Source organism: Dromiciops gliroides, chromosome 2, assembly GCF_019393635.1.
Source record: "Dromiciops gliroides isolate mDroGli1 chromosome 2, mDroGli1.pri, whole genome shotgun sequence".
Lineage (NCBI taxonomy): Eukaryota > Metazoa > Chordata > Mammalia > Microbiotheria > Microbiotheriidae > Dromiciops > Dromiciops gliroides.
The window spans coordinates 409372265-409387205 of record NC_057862.1 but is presented as its reverse complement, the minus strand read 5'-3'; the positions used below and the strand labels follow the sequence as shown (position 1 = coordinate 409387205).

At 35.4% G+C, this 14941-nt stretch overlaps 1 protein-coding gene across 2 annotated transcripts in view; it reads right to left on the bottom strand.

Annotated features, from left to right (window-relative positions):
• The window catches only part of ITFG1 (integrin alpha FG-GAP repeat containing 1), a 266663-nt gene that overhangs the window by 170238 nt on the left and 81484 nt on the right, over positions 1 to 14941 (bottom strand). For both annotated transcript variants that reach the window (XM_043984576.1, XM_043984577.1), the window contains 2 exons: positions 8700 to 8761; positions 1639 to 1723 (listed from right to left, as the gene is read on the bottom strand). In XM_043984576.1, coding sequence (XP_043840511.1) covers positions 1639 to 1723; positions 8700 to 8761 — 147 coding nt within the window. The remainder of the gene's footprint in view (positions 1 to 1638; positions 1724 to 8699; positions 8762 to 14941) is intronic.

Sequence of the window (14941 nt, the reverse complement as noted above, 5' to 3'; positions counted from 1 at the left end):
CTCTTATCTAAAACTATTTCAGTTTCTGAAGACTTTCAACTTTAGGATTATGGGAATGAAAGAAATTTTCAAAAAGCTATTTGGGGGAGACAACAATGAAATACTTAAGGATTATATTTGTGTAGAAAAAACATTTGGACTATAAAACAAAAGAACGATTAATGAGGGGAGATGTTTGGATGCATCACAGAAAATACATGTGTTATTGATATAAACAATATACAAACGATTAGAGGCTTTAGTAAAATCAATAAACATTCTTTAATATTTAAATTATCACCCTTAGGCTACTTCATGAAGAATGTGGTACTATTAAATGATAATGAAACTTTCAATTTATCCATGATTATAGTAACTGGTTTAGAAAAACAGAGCTAAAGAATTGCAGGGCTGGTAGGGACTTAACATGTCCAATATTTACTTGTACTACTCAATTTAGGAATTCTTTCTATGTTATCCTTAACAGATTGCCAAATGGTCATAAGAATTTTTTAGTGTTCATAACCAAACTTGGAATCTGCAAATCAAACTAAATCTAAAGCTCACAGAAAAGGGAAAGATATTTGGTCTCTGGTGGGAAATTCACAATTGAGAATTCAGGATGTTTTTTATAAAATATTATTGTTCTGACCAGATTTCTTTGGGGATTTCTTTGGGGAAGAAGTCTGGCTAAGCTTCAATATTTTCAACTCTTTTTTTTTTTTTTTTGCAGGGCAGTTGGGGTTAAGTGACTTGCCCAGGGTCACACAGCTAGTAAGTGTTAAGTGTCTGAGGCCGGATTTGAACTCAGGTACTCCTGAATCCAGGGCTGGTGCTCTATCCACTGTACCACCTAGCTGCTCCAATATTTTCAACTCTTAAATATTACGAAATGCCTTTTTAATAATGCAAATAGCATGCAAATATACAGTAAATATATTTTCATCACACCACAAAATTATTATACATTGAAAGAAACCTAAAAATTAAGGAAACATGATATACTTCAAACTTACTTTTTATATCTATTTTATAGACATTTGTGTATATATATGTAAATATTCATATACAGATCCATACACACATACATCCTGGTTAATAATTTTCTTTTAGGTACATGGTAAAAAGGTCTAGTTCATAGGATCATAAATTTATAATTGGAAGGAATTTTAGAGGATATCAAGTACAATAACCTAGTTTGAGGCAGATGAAGAAACTGAGGCACAAAAAGGTTATATGACTTTTCCCATGGTCCTCAAACTAGCTGATACCTGGGGTGGGATTTGAATACATCCTGACTCCAAGTCCAGTGCTTTATATATTACAGCATACTGTCACTCTAATTATGGATTTATAAGAAAAATAATCCTTCTGTTATTTTCTATTTAAAAAGTAGTTGTATGACAGAAATATACATCATCTAGGAATAATTTATATGAAGCTTCATGTGAATAGATTATACAATTGTTGAACCTCAGGTCATGGGTTCATGAACGTGAGTTCATGAGTATTTTTTTTCCAACTGCAATGGTTCTAGAGACACTGTGGCCATTTTCCAATACCCCAGAAGAGTTGATTTTGTTAAATGGAATGGGAAAGACCTTATCTCTTTCTAAGGGTGAGGGAAGAAGAGGGATTCAAGCAAATAATTATCCTTACCAAAGTCTGCAAATGCTGACTGACCAACCAGCTTCATGTTCTGGGGTTTCTGAATTATGTAACTGGCAGAAGAAAAGTTTCCATCCTGTTAAACACAGATAGAGCTATGTTAGAAATGCTATGAATCATTCTTGAAAATATGAATAAAAATTTTACTCTGATGCCTTATGAAGGTGACCCTACAATTCCACCTCAGTAGCGAACAAATCTTGGAAGGTTGTACAATGCTGAAAAAGCTCAAGTATTGTCTTTGCAACAGACTAAAAGACTTTTCTGAAAGGCTCAGTCTAGCAAATATGGGGAAGTTCATAATTAGCAGGCTGCTTCTTGGTAATGGATTCTTCTGTCATAATAACCCATGGTTCTTAGTCCTGGGTGGTCCCTTCATCTTCTGTTGGCAAAGTGGCAGGAGAGTGGTGGAAGGTGCCAAGAATCATATAGCTCTAAGACTGTTTATACTCATTCAACTAGCTTTGTGCACTTAAAATGCAAGATCCTTGTATAGGGACTAACAAATGGACATGCTATTAGAGGAGGAGAATTGTATTAGTCTAGACATTCAAGCTGTAAATGAAGACAGACAGTTCATGGATTCTCCTTATAGGGGCAGATAAACAAGTTGTCTAAGGTGACCTTAATGTGTGGATTCAAACACAACATGAAACATCATTTCATGTGGTATTTGGTCATCTTGTATTTGCATTGCCAGAGATAAGCATTTTCCAAAGAATCTCCATGAACATTATTTCAATCTGTGAGCATTTTACTTTTTTTTTTTTTTCGGGGGCAATGGGAGTTAAGTGATTTGCCCAGGGTCACACAGCTAGTAAGTGTAAGTGTCTGAGGCCGGATTTGAACTCAGGTGCTCCTGAATCCAAGGCCTGTGCTTTATCCACTGTGCTACCTAGCTGCCCCCAAGAGATAGAGATATTTTAAAAACAATCTGAAAAAAACTTGCAATGAAAGCAGTATATACATTAGTATCTCAACTACATCAATCCTGATGGTAGGTATAGGAAAGGAAAAGAAAAAAATATTTCAGAAAATAGTTCAGGAATAAGAAAAGAGAAAAGCCAAAAACTTGTAGACTATACGATAGTCTCATGTTCATATAGCATGAGCACTTGAACTTTGATAAAAGTCAAGTGGTGGTAGATATGGTACACATTTAATAATATTGCAAAAATTAATAATTATATTTTAACAAACAAGAAACAAGTAGTTACTGATAAAGGAATAATTTTCCATTGACTTGAAAAAAACAATAATTAAAATCAGAAGCACATTAGAAAAAAAAATAATGAGAAGATATAGTATGCAATTAAGGCAATTTTAACAAGTAATTGTTCCCCCTAAAGGTGGAAATTAATAAGAGAACATATATGCACCCATACTATCAGCATTTGTTAAGGAAGTTTAATGTACAAAAATCAATTGTAATCAAGAGGAGACATCAAAAGACCTAAAAACTTCAGTCAGCAAACACCAAGTCTTCTTGCTAGTGGACAAATATGGAAGCCAAAGGCAACATCATGTTAGACTAAAAATGTGTTTGCAAAATCTTATGGAGAAAAATGGTAAAATGTTATGGATAGTAATGACTCATAAAACAACAAGAAATGGGGGCAGGTAGTTGGCGCAGTGGATAAAGCACTGGCCCTGGTTTCAGGAGGACCTGAGTTCAAATTCAGCCTCAGACACTTGATGCTTACTAAGCTGTGTGACCTTGGGGAATTCACTTAACCCTCACTGTCCCCCCAAAACCCCCCAAACACCAAAACCAAAACAAAACAACAACAAGAAGTAGTAGAGGGAAAAAAAGTTTAAAGAAAGCTTGGTATATGACTCAAGTAAGCCATATCATCAAGATCTGACCCCTCATCTCCACTCATATAGCCATCACCCCAGTTCAGGCCTTAATTACTTTTCTTCCAAACTATTAACAAGAACTTCCTAATGGCTTCCCCTGTCTTAAATATCACCCTATAAGAATCTACCCTCAAAGCCACCAAAGGGATTTACTTAGAATGCAGGTCTGACAGGATCAATGAATAAATTCCAATGCTTTCCAGCTCTTTCCAGAATCAAATAAAAATGTCTCTGGCATTTAAGTGCTTCACAACCTGAGCCCAAGGCGAGAGAGAAAGGGGCGTGGTATGAGAAGTCTTCAGGAACATGGCTCATACCAGGCAAACTGCCTGGGAATCTTTGGGCTGAAGTCCCCAGGAAGCAGCTCCCTACAAAAGCTGCTCGCAGGAGTGCGCCCTCTACTGGAGGGGTCAAGAAACTTCATCGTTACAGGCTGGGTACTGTGGCTCTCCCTGAAATCAGACGTCATCAGAAGCCCAGTTAACTTCTGATTTGTAAACTTCCCTTCAAGCGTCTGGTGCGTGAAATTGCTCCGGACTTCAAAATAAAATGCTATTTTGAATATGGATTCCATACATTCACTATATTATATGGATTCCATACATTCACTATACTTTTCTGAATTGTCCTACATGCAAGTACATGTTTTTAATGTTATCTGTCTTCTGCGCTGTTCCTATAGGTTTGCTGTTAAAATACATTAAGCTACCAAAAAAAAAAAAAAGACATAGAAGATATAATGCTCTGTGTGAAGAAGAGAGAGGCCAGTTTGTTTGCACTGCTGAGTGTGGGAGGTGGAGTAATGTACAATGAAACTGGAAAAATAATTTTGGGGATTGTTCTGAAGGCCTTTACAAGCTAAACAAAGGAGTTAATATTTGATTCTAGGGTCAATAGGAAGCCATTAGACTTTACTGAGTAGGAGAATGACATGGTCAGATTTGTGCTTAATGAAAATTACTTTGACAATATGGTGAATAGAGTGAAGAGAGACGAGATTTGAGGCTGTTTCAATCAATCCCTTGACATCATCCCCTATTGCAATTAGAGGGCCACTGCAATAACCTAGATGAGAGGGGCTGAGGGCTTGAATTAAGGTGGTGGCTGTGTGGCTGGAGAAAAAGAATTGATGAGAGAAATACTACAGAGGTAGAACTGGCAAGGTTTGGCAACTGATTGGTGCCTTAACCAAGGTGGCACTTATGTGAGTAGAGAGGTGTCAGGTGTGAGTAAGGTTATGGAAGTAGAAATCACGAGATCTGACAACTGGTTGGCTATAATGAGTGAGGGAGGATGAAGAGGTGAGGAAAACTCTAAGGTTACAAACCTAGGAGACCAAAAAGAATGGTGATGCCTTGAAGAGAAACAGAGAAGTTTGGACGATGGGTGTAGGTTTGAAGAGAAAAGTAATGGGTTTCACTTTAGATCTGTTTGAACTTGAGATGTTTCTAAGACACTGAATTTGAAACATCCAATAGATAAATTAGTAATGGAGGACTTAAGCTGAAGGGAAAGACTTGGGCTGGATATATAGAGCTAGAGTAATAAACATTAGTGAATAAACATTAGTGAACCATGGTAAACTGATAAGGGGTGTGTGTGTGTGTGTGTGTGTGTGTGAGAGAGAGAGAGAGAGAGAGAGAGAGAGAGAAAATGTGTGTGAGTTTATCAAGAAAAGGGGGGATACCAGGACAGAGCCAGGGAGCATTCATGACATGATTTGGATAATGAGCCAGCAAAAGAGACTGAAAAGGAAGAGATAAAAAGGCAGGAAGCAAAATAGTACAGAGTAGTGTTATGAAAGGGCATTCAGGAGGTGAGGGTGGTCAATAGTGACAAATCTAGAATGTAGTAGATTGGCAGAGAAAGATAACTGAAAAAAGTCCATCAGATTTGCCAATTAAGAAGTTATAGGTAATTTTGGGGAGAGACAGTTCAATTGAGTGATGAGATCAGAAGCAAACCATATTTCTAAGATCTGGGAAATAAGTAAGAGGAGAAAAAGTGAAACAGTGAGTGTAGACAGCTTTTTCTAGGAGTCTGGCTGAGAAAGACAGCAGAAATATAGGAGAATAGCTTAAGGCAATGGTGGGGTCTAGTGAAAGTTTTTTAATGATAAGGGAGACTTAGGCATGTTTGAAAATAGTAGGAAGAAATGAAGGTATAGGAAGAGGTTGAAGATTAAAGAAAGATAATGTTTAAGATTGCAATATATGTTCCAATTTTTCCACAGCTTCTCCAACATTTATTATTTTCCTTTTTTGTCATATTAGCCAATCTGATAGGTGCATTGTTGGTGGAGCTGTGAACTGATCCAACCATTCTGGAGAGCAATTTGGAATTATGCCCAAAGGGCTATAAAGCTGTTCACACCCTATGACCCAGCAATACCACTTTTGGGTCTTTCCCCCAAAGAGATCATGGAAAAGGAAAAGGATCCACATGTACAAAAATATTTATAGCTGCTCTTTTTGTGGTGGCAAGGAATTGGAAATTGAGGGGATGCCCATCAATTGGGGAATGGCTGGACAAGTTGTGGTATATGAATGTAATGGAATACTATTGTGCTGTAAGGAACAATGAGCAGGAGGAGTTCAGAGAAACATGGAAGGACTTGCCTGAATTGATGATGAGTGAGATGAGCAGAACCAGGAGAACACTGTACACAGCATCGGCAACATTATGTGTTGATCAACTGTGATAGACTAGATTCTTCTCATCAATCCAATGGAACAAGAAAGGACTCATGATGGAAAAGGCTCTCCAAATCCAGGAAAAAAAAAAAAGGAACTGTGGAATAGGACGCTGATTGGACCATACTATTTCTTTTGTTTTTGGTGCTGTTTTTCTTTTTTGAGGTTTTTCCTTATTGTTCTGATTCTTCTCGTATAACATGACTAATGCAGAAATATGTTTAATGTTATTTTATATATATATATATATATATATAAAACCTATATTAGATTATCTGCTGTCTAGGGGGGGAGGGAGAAAAATTTGAAATTGGAAATCTTATTTAAACAAATGTTGAAAACTAAAATAAATTTTTAAAAAGATTGCAATATGTTAAGGGGACAGGAGGGGATAGGATCAAGGGCACATTTACAGGGTTTGGTTTTGCAAGGAGAAGGGTCATTATCAGAGACTGGTGAAAAGGGGGAGAAAGTGGGAATAATATCAAGGGATTTTGAGACAGTGAGAAGAGGAAGAGAGATTTCACAGTAGATGGCTTCAGTTTTCTCAATCTACCAGTCAGTCTTCAGCTGAGAGAGAAGGGTGATAGAATTTAGCAAATGAATGGATACATGGGGTGAGAGACTGGGAGGAATAAGATGACTCCAAGCTTATGAGGTTAGGTGTCTGAGAAGATAAACGCAGTATTAAAAGAAGGTGAAATTAGAGGAAGAGGAAAGTTCTCTGGGAAAGATAATTCAATTTTAGGTATGTTGAGTTTGGAGTGCCATAAACAATTCAAAAGGAGATAGCCGTCATGACTGGAAATATTGGATTGGACTTCTGGGTAGAAATTGGAACAGAGACAGGGACTTTGGATTTGAGGGTATATAGGTGATGACTGAAGTCATAGGAAAAGATGACCAAAGGAGAGATGAAATGGAGAGAAAAAAAGTGGGCTAAGGATAGAATTTTGTGATATGAAAATGTAAATTAATATAATAGAATATATTATTATACTGGTATTTGGGTCAGGAATGACATAGATTATGATTCTATGACAATATATAAGTTATGTACATATATATACACATACATATTATAACAATACATACAGAGGGAACGTAGTTTTATTCGCAGTAAAATGATTTTGATAACTGAGTACTTGAAGAATTTATTTTTCTATTATAATTATCTTCATTCCTTAGAAGTTAAACTATGCAGCCTCTATGAAATTACTTTTTATTATTGTCACACAACTTAATACAAAATTTAAAACTGTGTACATTCAAATCATACAAAGAACATGTGTTGTTTATATATTTCAAAGTTGAACAGTAAGCTCCATGAGAAAAGTGATTGCTTAATTAAATTTTATCTCCCCCAGCATAATCATCTATGCATACACACACACACATACACACACACACGCACAGAGTAAAAAGGTGCTTTAATACATGTTTGATGAATGAACACAAATATGAAGTCTAGTATCACTGTACTCACATTCAAGGATTTTCTTTTCTCAAGTTGAATTCACAGGAGTAACATTCAACTTGACATGTTTATTTCTTTTTTCATTTGGATAAAAAGATTAAATCCTCGGTATCAAAAATGGTTGCCAATGGATGTCTCCCCACATTAGTGTACTCAGTTGATGATGGTAATCATTATAATTGCCTAGTTCCTATACTCAAACACTACTTGTAAAATTTCTTAATATCAACAAATCAATAAATGTTTATGGAATACCTACCATGTTTAAGTCATTACACAAGGGTGTGGTAAAATAGAAAAAGACAAGTTATATATTTCTGATAAGTCTTATTGTTCATCTTTTAGTTACCCTATTAAGCACCATGGAACCAATTTAGACCAAATAAAATATTACTTAGGTTGAAATTGATTGAAATTGAGGAAATTAAGACATTCTGTTTCTACCTTAAAGATTTCAGTCTGCCTCTGATGAATTATTTTTTTATGAAATCTAAAAATCACCCCAAAATACCAATTTGGATAGGTTTTTAAGGTAAAGTTCAGAAACACATCTTGCTGGGAGAAACAATTCAATCTAGTCAATTTGGCAGTAAGCTCATATCTAAATCTAATTTCTTTTAGTCATGTTTAAACCAGACTAAAAATATATAAGCCTGGAGGCAAGGAGGGGAAATTAGTCCCTTAAAAAGATTTTTCTTCATAAACCATCATGCTGACAAATTAAATGACAGTAACCTCTTGGAACAGCTGACAACACTGCAGGAACCCTGTTAACATGCACATTAGGGTAGACTGATTGGTTTAATTGGCAGTTGTGCTAAAAACCTGCAGAGGAATTGATGCTGAGTGAATCATTTCCTTCTGCAGTTTGAATGCAACAATGCAACTACAGGCTCTTAATGTCTGTTCTATTTATTTCTGAAACCAATATGAGAGTGATTACTTTGATTATATTTCCTTTAGTTATGTGCTTTTGCTGCAAGTCATAGTTTTAAAATGCCCAACTTTTAAAGATTTCTTACCTTATTTTCCCATATCTCAAACTGAGGGGTACTAGAACTTGATATTGTAGTAAGGAACAAATCTGCAAAAAAAAAAAGTTCTAATTACAAATTTTGATAGCCAATATGATATGCAACAACAGAGGAAATAACTTTTTATCTTCGTCATAGACAAGAATGGATTAATAGCCAATAAATAAATTGAAGAACATCTTAACAGGCTTAGTCTCATGGTATACTGTTGAGAAGTAAATCCAGTCTTATTTTTCATGACCCAATATTCATTTTAAAAAGACCAATATTATATACAGACATACCATAGTCTTCAGTAAATTTTCTTTTCATGTAACACTGTGACATTTTCTGTTTTGAACTATTATGAAAAATCAAATATGAAAATGTCATACTAATGTTCAAGGTAGATAAAATCTTAATATTTTGAGACACCTTGTCCTATTACAAGAAGCAATTATGTGCAAATCTGAAATGTTAGATAATAATGCAAAAACAGCAGGGAAGTAGCATAGTGTTGTGGAAACAGTGCTGATCTTCATGACAGGAGACCCGAATTCAAGTCCTGGCTTACTGATTACAAATTAGTCCCCTCATCTACAAATAATAATGCTTGCCCTTACAGGGTGGTTGCTGGAAAGCAGAAGATAAATGTGAATATGTGAATAATAACTATTACTTTGAGGTTTACCAAATGCTTTTAAAGTTCTTGCTGGGGGTAAGGGGGAGTAAGAGCAAGAGAACATGAGAGGGAAATGGAGATTGGTAGAGAACAGGGGGAAAAGAAGATTTCAATATTGTCTAGAGGTCAGTCTAGGGTTATTTGTGTAGAAGTTCCACCCTGTTCTTCCCTTAAAGTGTGGTTCACCAATTTACAGCAAACACTCAAAATACAAAGAAAATAAGTTTATTTTTATCTGGAGACAGAACACAATATAAAAGTACTTGTAACAAATAAACAAGATTTAAGGGTAATTGCCATTTTGCTAGGCAACAATAAGGCAGGGGAGAGGGAGTATGTGTAAAGGGACAAATAAGGAAAATGAAGTTTAGAGATGACAAGTGAATAGCCCAGAACCTGTTACTTCATGTCATAAGTCATTTAAATTCAGATTTTCCTAATTCTAGCATTCTTTCCACTTTACTGTGCTGCCTCTGAGTGGAAACAATTTCAACCTTCCCCCTACACTAAGCTAACATATGATGTTTCATATTATCAAAGGGAACACAATTGGGAAAACTTTTCATTTATAAGACTAAATTCAAAATTTTTGTGTTTGAAGTTCCTCATTTGTATAGTGGAGTTAACAACTGTGGTGTGAAGATAAACGTGCAAATAGTGAAAACTTCTGAGTTAATCTAAGGCAATATTTGTGTTATTGAAATTTATAAATGATAAAAATTAAATTATTTTCAATAAATTTCCACTGATTTTCAATGATCATTAAGATACATTTGAATGGCCTACATAATACCTGAAATATATTCCATTACTTTTAGTTTCTCTTTCATATACCTTTAGCATAATATATTTTTAATATTTTTCATCCCCAGATGGTTTTCTTCCATCTATATACTGTAACTAGTCTAGCTTATACAGCTTTGTACCTTATAGCTGCCAAAACAGCACAAGTAGGAAATAGACCCATGCTGTGATTGGTATAGGGAATGCCGGCATAAGGAACCCCCACCTGAACAACACACTCAACTAGCATTAAATCTGAAGCTACACACTTCTACACACCACCCCTCAAAAAAAAGATTTTGTCAGACAACCTTTTAAAATTTGGAGTCACATGAAAATTTTTTTCCTTAGGGCTGATAACAATTATAGTTGATTGGTTTTACAAAAAAAATTAAAACTTCATAATATCAATTTTTTAAAAATAGGAAAGTTGACAGTCCAATTAGACATTCTGTTGTGGTCAAGGACAGCTGAACTCCCCAACAATTTTGGTGGTTTCGTTTACTATAATGTCAGCATAAAAACAACCTAATGGCATTTTTACTGGGGGAATATGTCTGGTCTTAAAATAATGGCCTTACTTATTAGAATATTAAAACTACATTAATCTTTATGCTTTTAAAATGGAAATTAGTCAGGGCTTATGTGAAATCTTGGTCTGTTCTGAAGAAAGAAAAACATTAATCTTATTTAGAAAACTGTAATTTATATCTAATTTTGTTTTATCTAGCCAATTAAGATAATTAAAATAATAATTATAAAAATACCTTTATATTCTCAGAAACATAGAAAAGTTGAATATTTAAATCAGTATATAAATAAGAACCTCAAATTCATAAATCTTAAAATAGCGTTGGTAAAACTCACTAAGCTTAATTTCCTTCAGTGGTCTTATAATACTGGGAAATGTTTTTGGTTACTGAAATAAAATTTTATTCTTAGGAAAAAGTGGTTTCTTTACCTGGTCAAACACAATACTCCTGAAAGTGGACATGACAGTGAGTATTCTACTTTAACCCCACCCCCCGAAAAACAAGAAAAAACCATAAAATTTAAAACATGACTGTGTGCCTTATTTCTCTCTCTATGAATACATACATATGGATACATAAATATGACGTGTATATATGCATGTATCAGTATATTCTCTTGGAAATATAATTGAACTACATAAAAATAGTAATTCTTCAATACAACTTTACATGGAAATCCTAGAGAAGATTTTATGCCAAAGCACTTCATTAAAACAATAGTAGGATTGATTATAGTGAATAGTATTTTAGTAATGTTTAAAAGCTGTTAAGATTTCTGAATGACCTGAAAATGGGCAGTCATCAGCACAGGAAAGTGTATTAATTAGGAATTAATCTATGCTACCTAAAGCTGGGCCATTTGCTACTGAATCACAAAGAATACCATCAGAGGAGCTCTGTGCTAAGTTTGAGAAGCAGAATCTCCTTTTGAAGGGTATGGGGTGGACAGGCTAGTACATTATGTAATCGGAGTGAAATAGCTTCAATTAAAAACTTTTAAGACTACAGAGAAAGTATCTTGCCAACATCAACAGTGCATAGGCTTAATGACCACATAGGCCACTTAGCTTTGCAGACAAATTATTTCCCAGCTACAGATGGCGTCTCTAACACTCAATGGTCAGCTGTCTCAGAAATATGTCCCATTGATAACAAGTGGGACTGGTTAGTATGTGGATATGGCTTAGGGTAATCCATCAATATTAGAGGAAAAATAACTCAAACTGCATCTCCTATTGGCAGAAGGTCAATAGGAAAGATAAATGAATCAAGACCGATGATACTACTCCTCTCAGGTTGCTTGGCATATATTGGATAAATCAAATTTTTAAAAGGTGATACATTTTAAATAGAAGGTGAAGGGGGAAAGGGAATAAGCATTTATACAGCACCTACTATGTTCCAGGCACTGTGCTAAATGATTTACAAATATTACCTCATTTGATCCTCACAATAACCCTGCAGGGTAGATACTATTATTATAATCGTTTTGCAGTTGAGGCAATTGAAAAAGATAGGTAAGTGACTTGCCCAGGGTAACACAGCTACTCAGTGTCTCAGGCCACATTGGAACTCAGGTCTTCCTGACTCCAGGCTCAGTGCTCTATATATGCTTGTGTCACTTAGCTTGCCATTTTAAGAGAAACATAATATTCAATAAATTCTGTTCTGATATCTTTATAAGTTTTTAGTTTTGAAAATAGCAAAGATGCCTAGGGATACAGAAGTTCATAGTAAAATATTTGTGATAGGACTCATATCTATAAGCCCTACCATACAGATTAGGCCCATCCTTGCTCCTTACCTCCAGCAAAAGGGATTAGTTTTCCCTAAGAGGAGTCAAAACTGCCTCAAGGCCTGACTGCCCCCTGTTTCCTAGAGGAAGTTTCCTGGTCACTTAAGGGCATTAGAAAATTCCACTCATGTGAAGTTGGGGTTTCTGACTTGGTAGATTTCTGATGACCATGTGAATTATCATATCCTCTTTCCATGATTAGGAGATACATTTCCATATGAAGATGAGGGAGGTTATGTTAGAGAGAAGCTGAGTGCCACAGTATCATTGTTATGTATCCTTCACGTGTTAAAGGAAACTAAATTTCCTTTTGAGAGTTAGACCTGAACTAAGAAGAGTGTTGGTTTTAGCTCCACCTAACAGGAATTAAATGTACTCTCAAGTACATTACTCAATTATGAAAAGGTTATAGGAAAAACAAATGATTAATTGAATTAAGAAATAAAGAGCAAATGAGAAATAATGTACAATTTATTAAAAAGGAAACCATGGGCCAGGCATGGTAGCATACACCTGTCATCCCCAGCTACCTGCCAAGGTAAACTGAGAAGTTCTAAGATGCTGTGGGCTATGTCAATCAGGTGTCTATATTATATTTAACATTGACATGATGAAGCCTGTGAAGCAAGGGGTCAAGAGGCCCAGGCCAAAGCTCTTATGAAAATCAGTAGAGGAACTGGACCCATGAGCAGCCCCTGCACTACAAACCTGGGCAAGATAAGTAGACTGAAGCTTTATTGAAAAAAAAAATCATGTTATATCAGCACCTCACAAACTTTGAAAGAAACAGTAGACTACAATGAAATGTCACTTAGAATTTTTGTCAACAATGCAACCAAGTTCTCATCCTCCTACATTGTTAAGATATTTCACACTTAACGTAATAAAAACACACTCAAGGACATCAACTGCAATGATAATGGATAGTGTCATTGCCACCGACCACAAGAAATAATCCTAAATACATGGAAAATCACCCATGAGTTCGTGACAAATCCAGTATGTAAACCTGCAATTCTAGGTACCCAATTTAGTCCCTTTCCATTAGATTATTCTGCTTCAAATAAAACAGTGAAATATTCCATCCACGTGCAGTCTCTTCCCCAGAAACTACAGACACATTCAAATAAGTGTGTACAAAAACATTAAATGGCTTATGCTTCAATTATCTCCATTCATAGCTTGAAAAGATTAAGCTACTGCATTTTAATCTTCACTAACTGCAGTACAGCCTTCCTTGAAATGAAGAGGCCTCTGGTTAGAGTTGGCATCAAAAAGAGAGGAAGAAAATCAACATTTATGGTTTTTAGGAATTTTAAGCATTTTGAGAAATGATTTTTATGCAAATCTTAAGCATATGAATACATAAATGGCAAGATGCTAGTAAAATAAAAATTCAGGTTAATGACTACTGGAAGAACAGGAATTTACAGCTATTTTTTGACATGTTGCTACTTATGATGGTAGAAAGTTGTTACAAAAGTTGTTTGGTTTATGTTTTCTCTGAACAAAGATCCTGATGACACAGGAAATGTATTTTGACCAATTTTTTTAAGCACTCAGAACCCACATTTTCAGCATGTTTCTCCCCCACCCCTTGCATTGCCCAAGAGACAATCTGTGAATTCTCTTGATTGCATTTTGTTTTCTGTGTTTAGAAGTTCTGGGTAACTTTCTTGTATCATTTCTTGCATTGTGGTGTTCAGGTTTTTTCATTTGATATCTTCCTTTGGAAGACCTATGATCCTTCAGTTGTCTCAATGTATTCTATCTTGGAGATAAAAATGTTGTGCTTGTAGAGAGATCATGTGTTTTGGTTTTTTTCAAACATTATTGCTTTTTTGCTTTTGTTCTTTAAGACTGCCCTTCACTTCTATACATTTGTATTCCAGATAACTGGTTTTGTTTTGTTTTGTTTCTATTTTACCAGTTATTTCTGTTATGCAGCTCAAATTCTCCTTTCACCATTCATATTTCTCTCTTGAAGTATTTGGGGACATTCTACTGTGATTCCATGCTCTCATGGGAATTCACAGAGTCCTCTGCTTCATTAGGTATTGATTCGGGGTTTTTGTGTCTTGCAATATTTATGCAGAGATGTTTGGACTTGTTTAGACATCCTGGAAATCATTTTTCCTCTGTTACTAATAACTTTTTTGTTGATTTATCGGCTTGTGTTCAAGATCTTTAAATGTTTTCTTCTTCCTGTGATCTTTGGTAATTTCAGCATATTCCCCTTAGATTAGATTATTAAATTAGATGGCTGACTTTCTGACACGTTCCCCTTTGATGGTGGATCCCTGAGGGCTGGATTTCAAAGTTGTCTCAGCCTACCCCTTTGCAGAAGAATTCACTTTTCACTGGCTTGAGTTCCTTTCCTAAGTGACTTTGGGCATAGCAAAGGGGCAGGACTGGTCCTTGTTGAATACTAGTCTCCATTCTTACTGGGGGTGTTTGC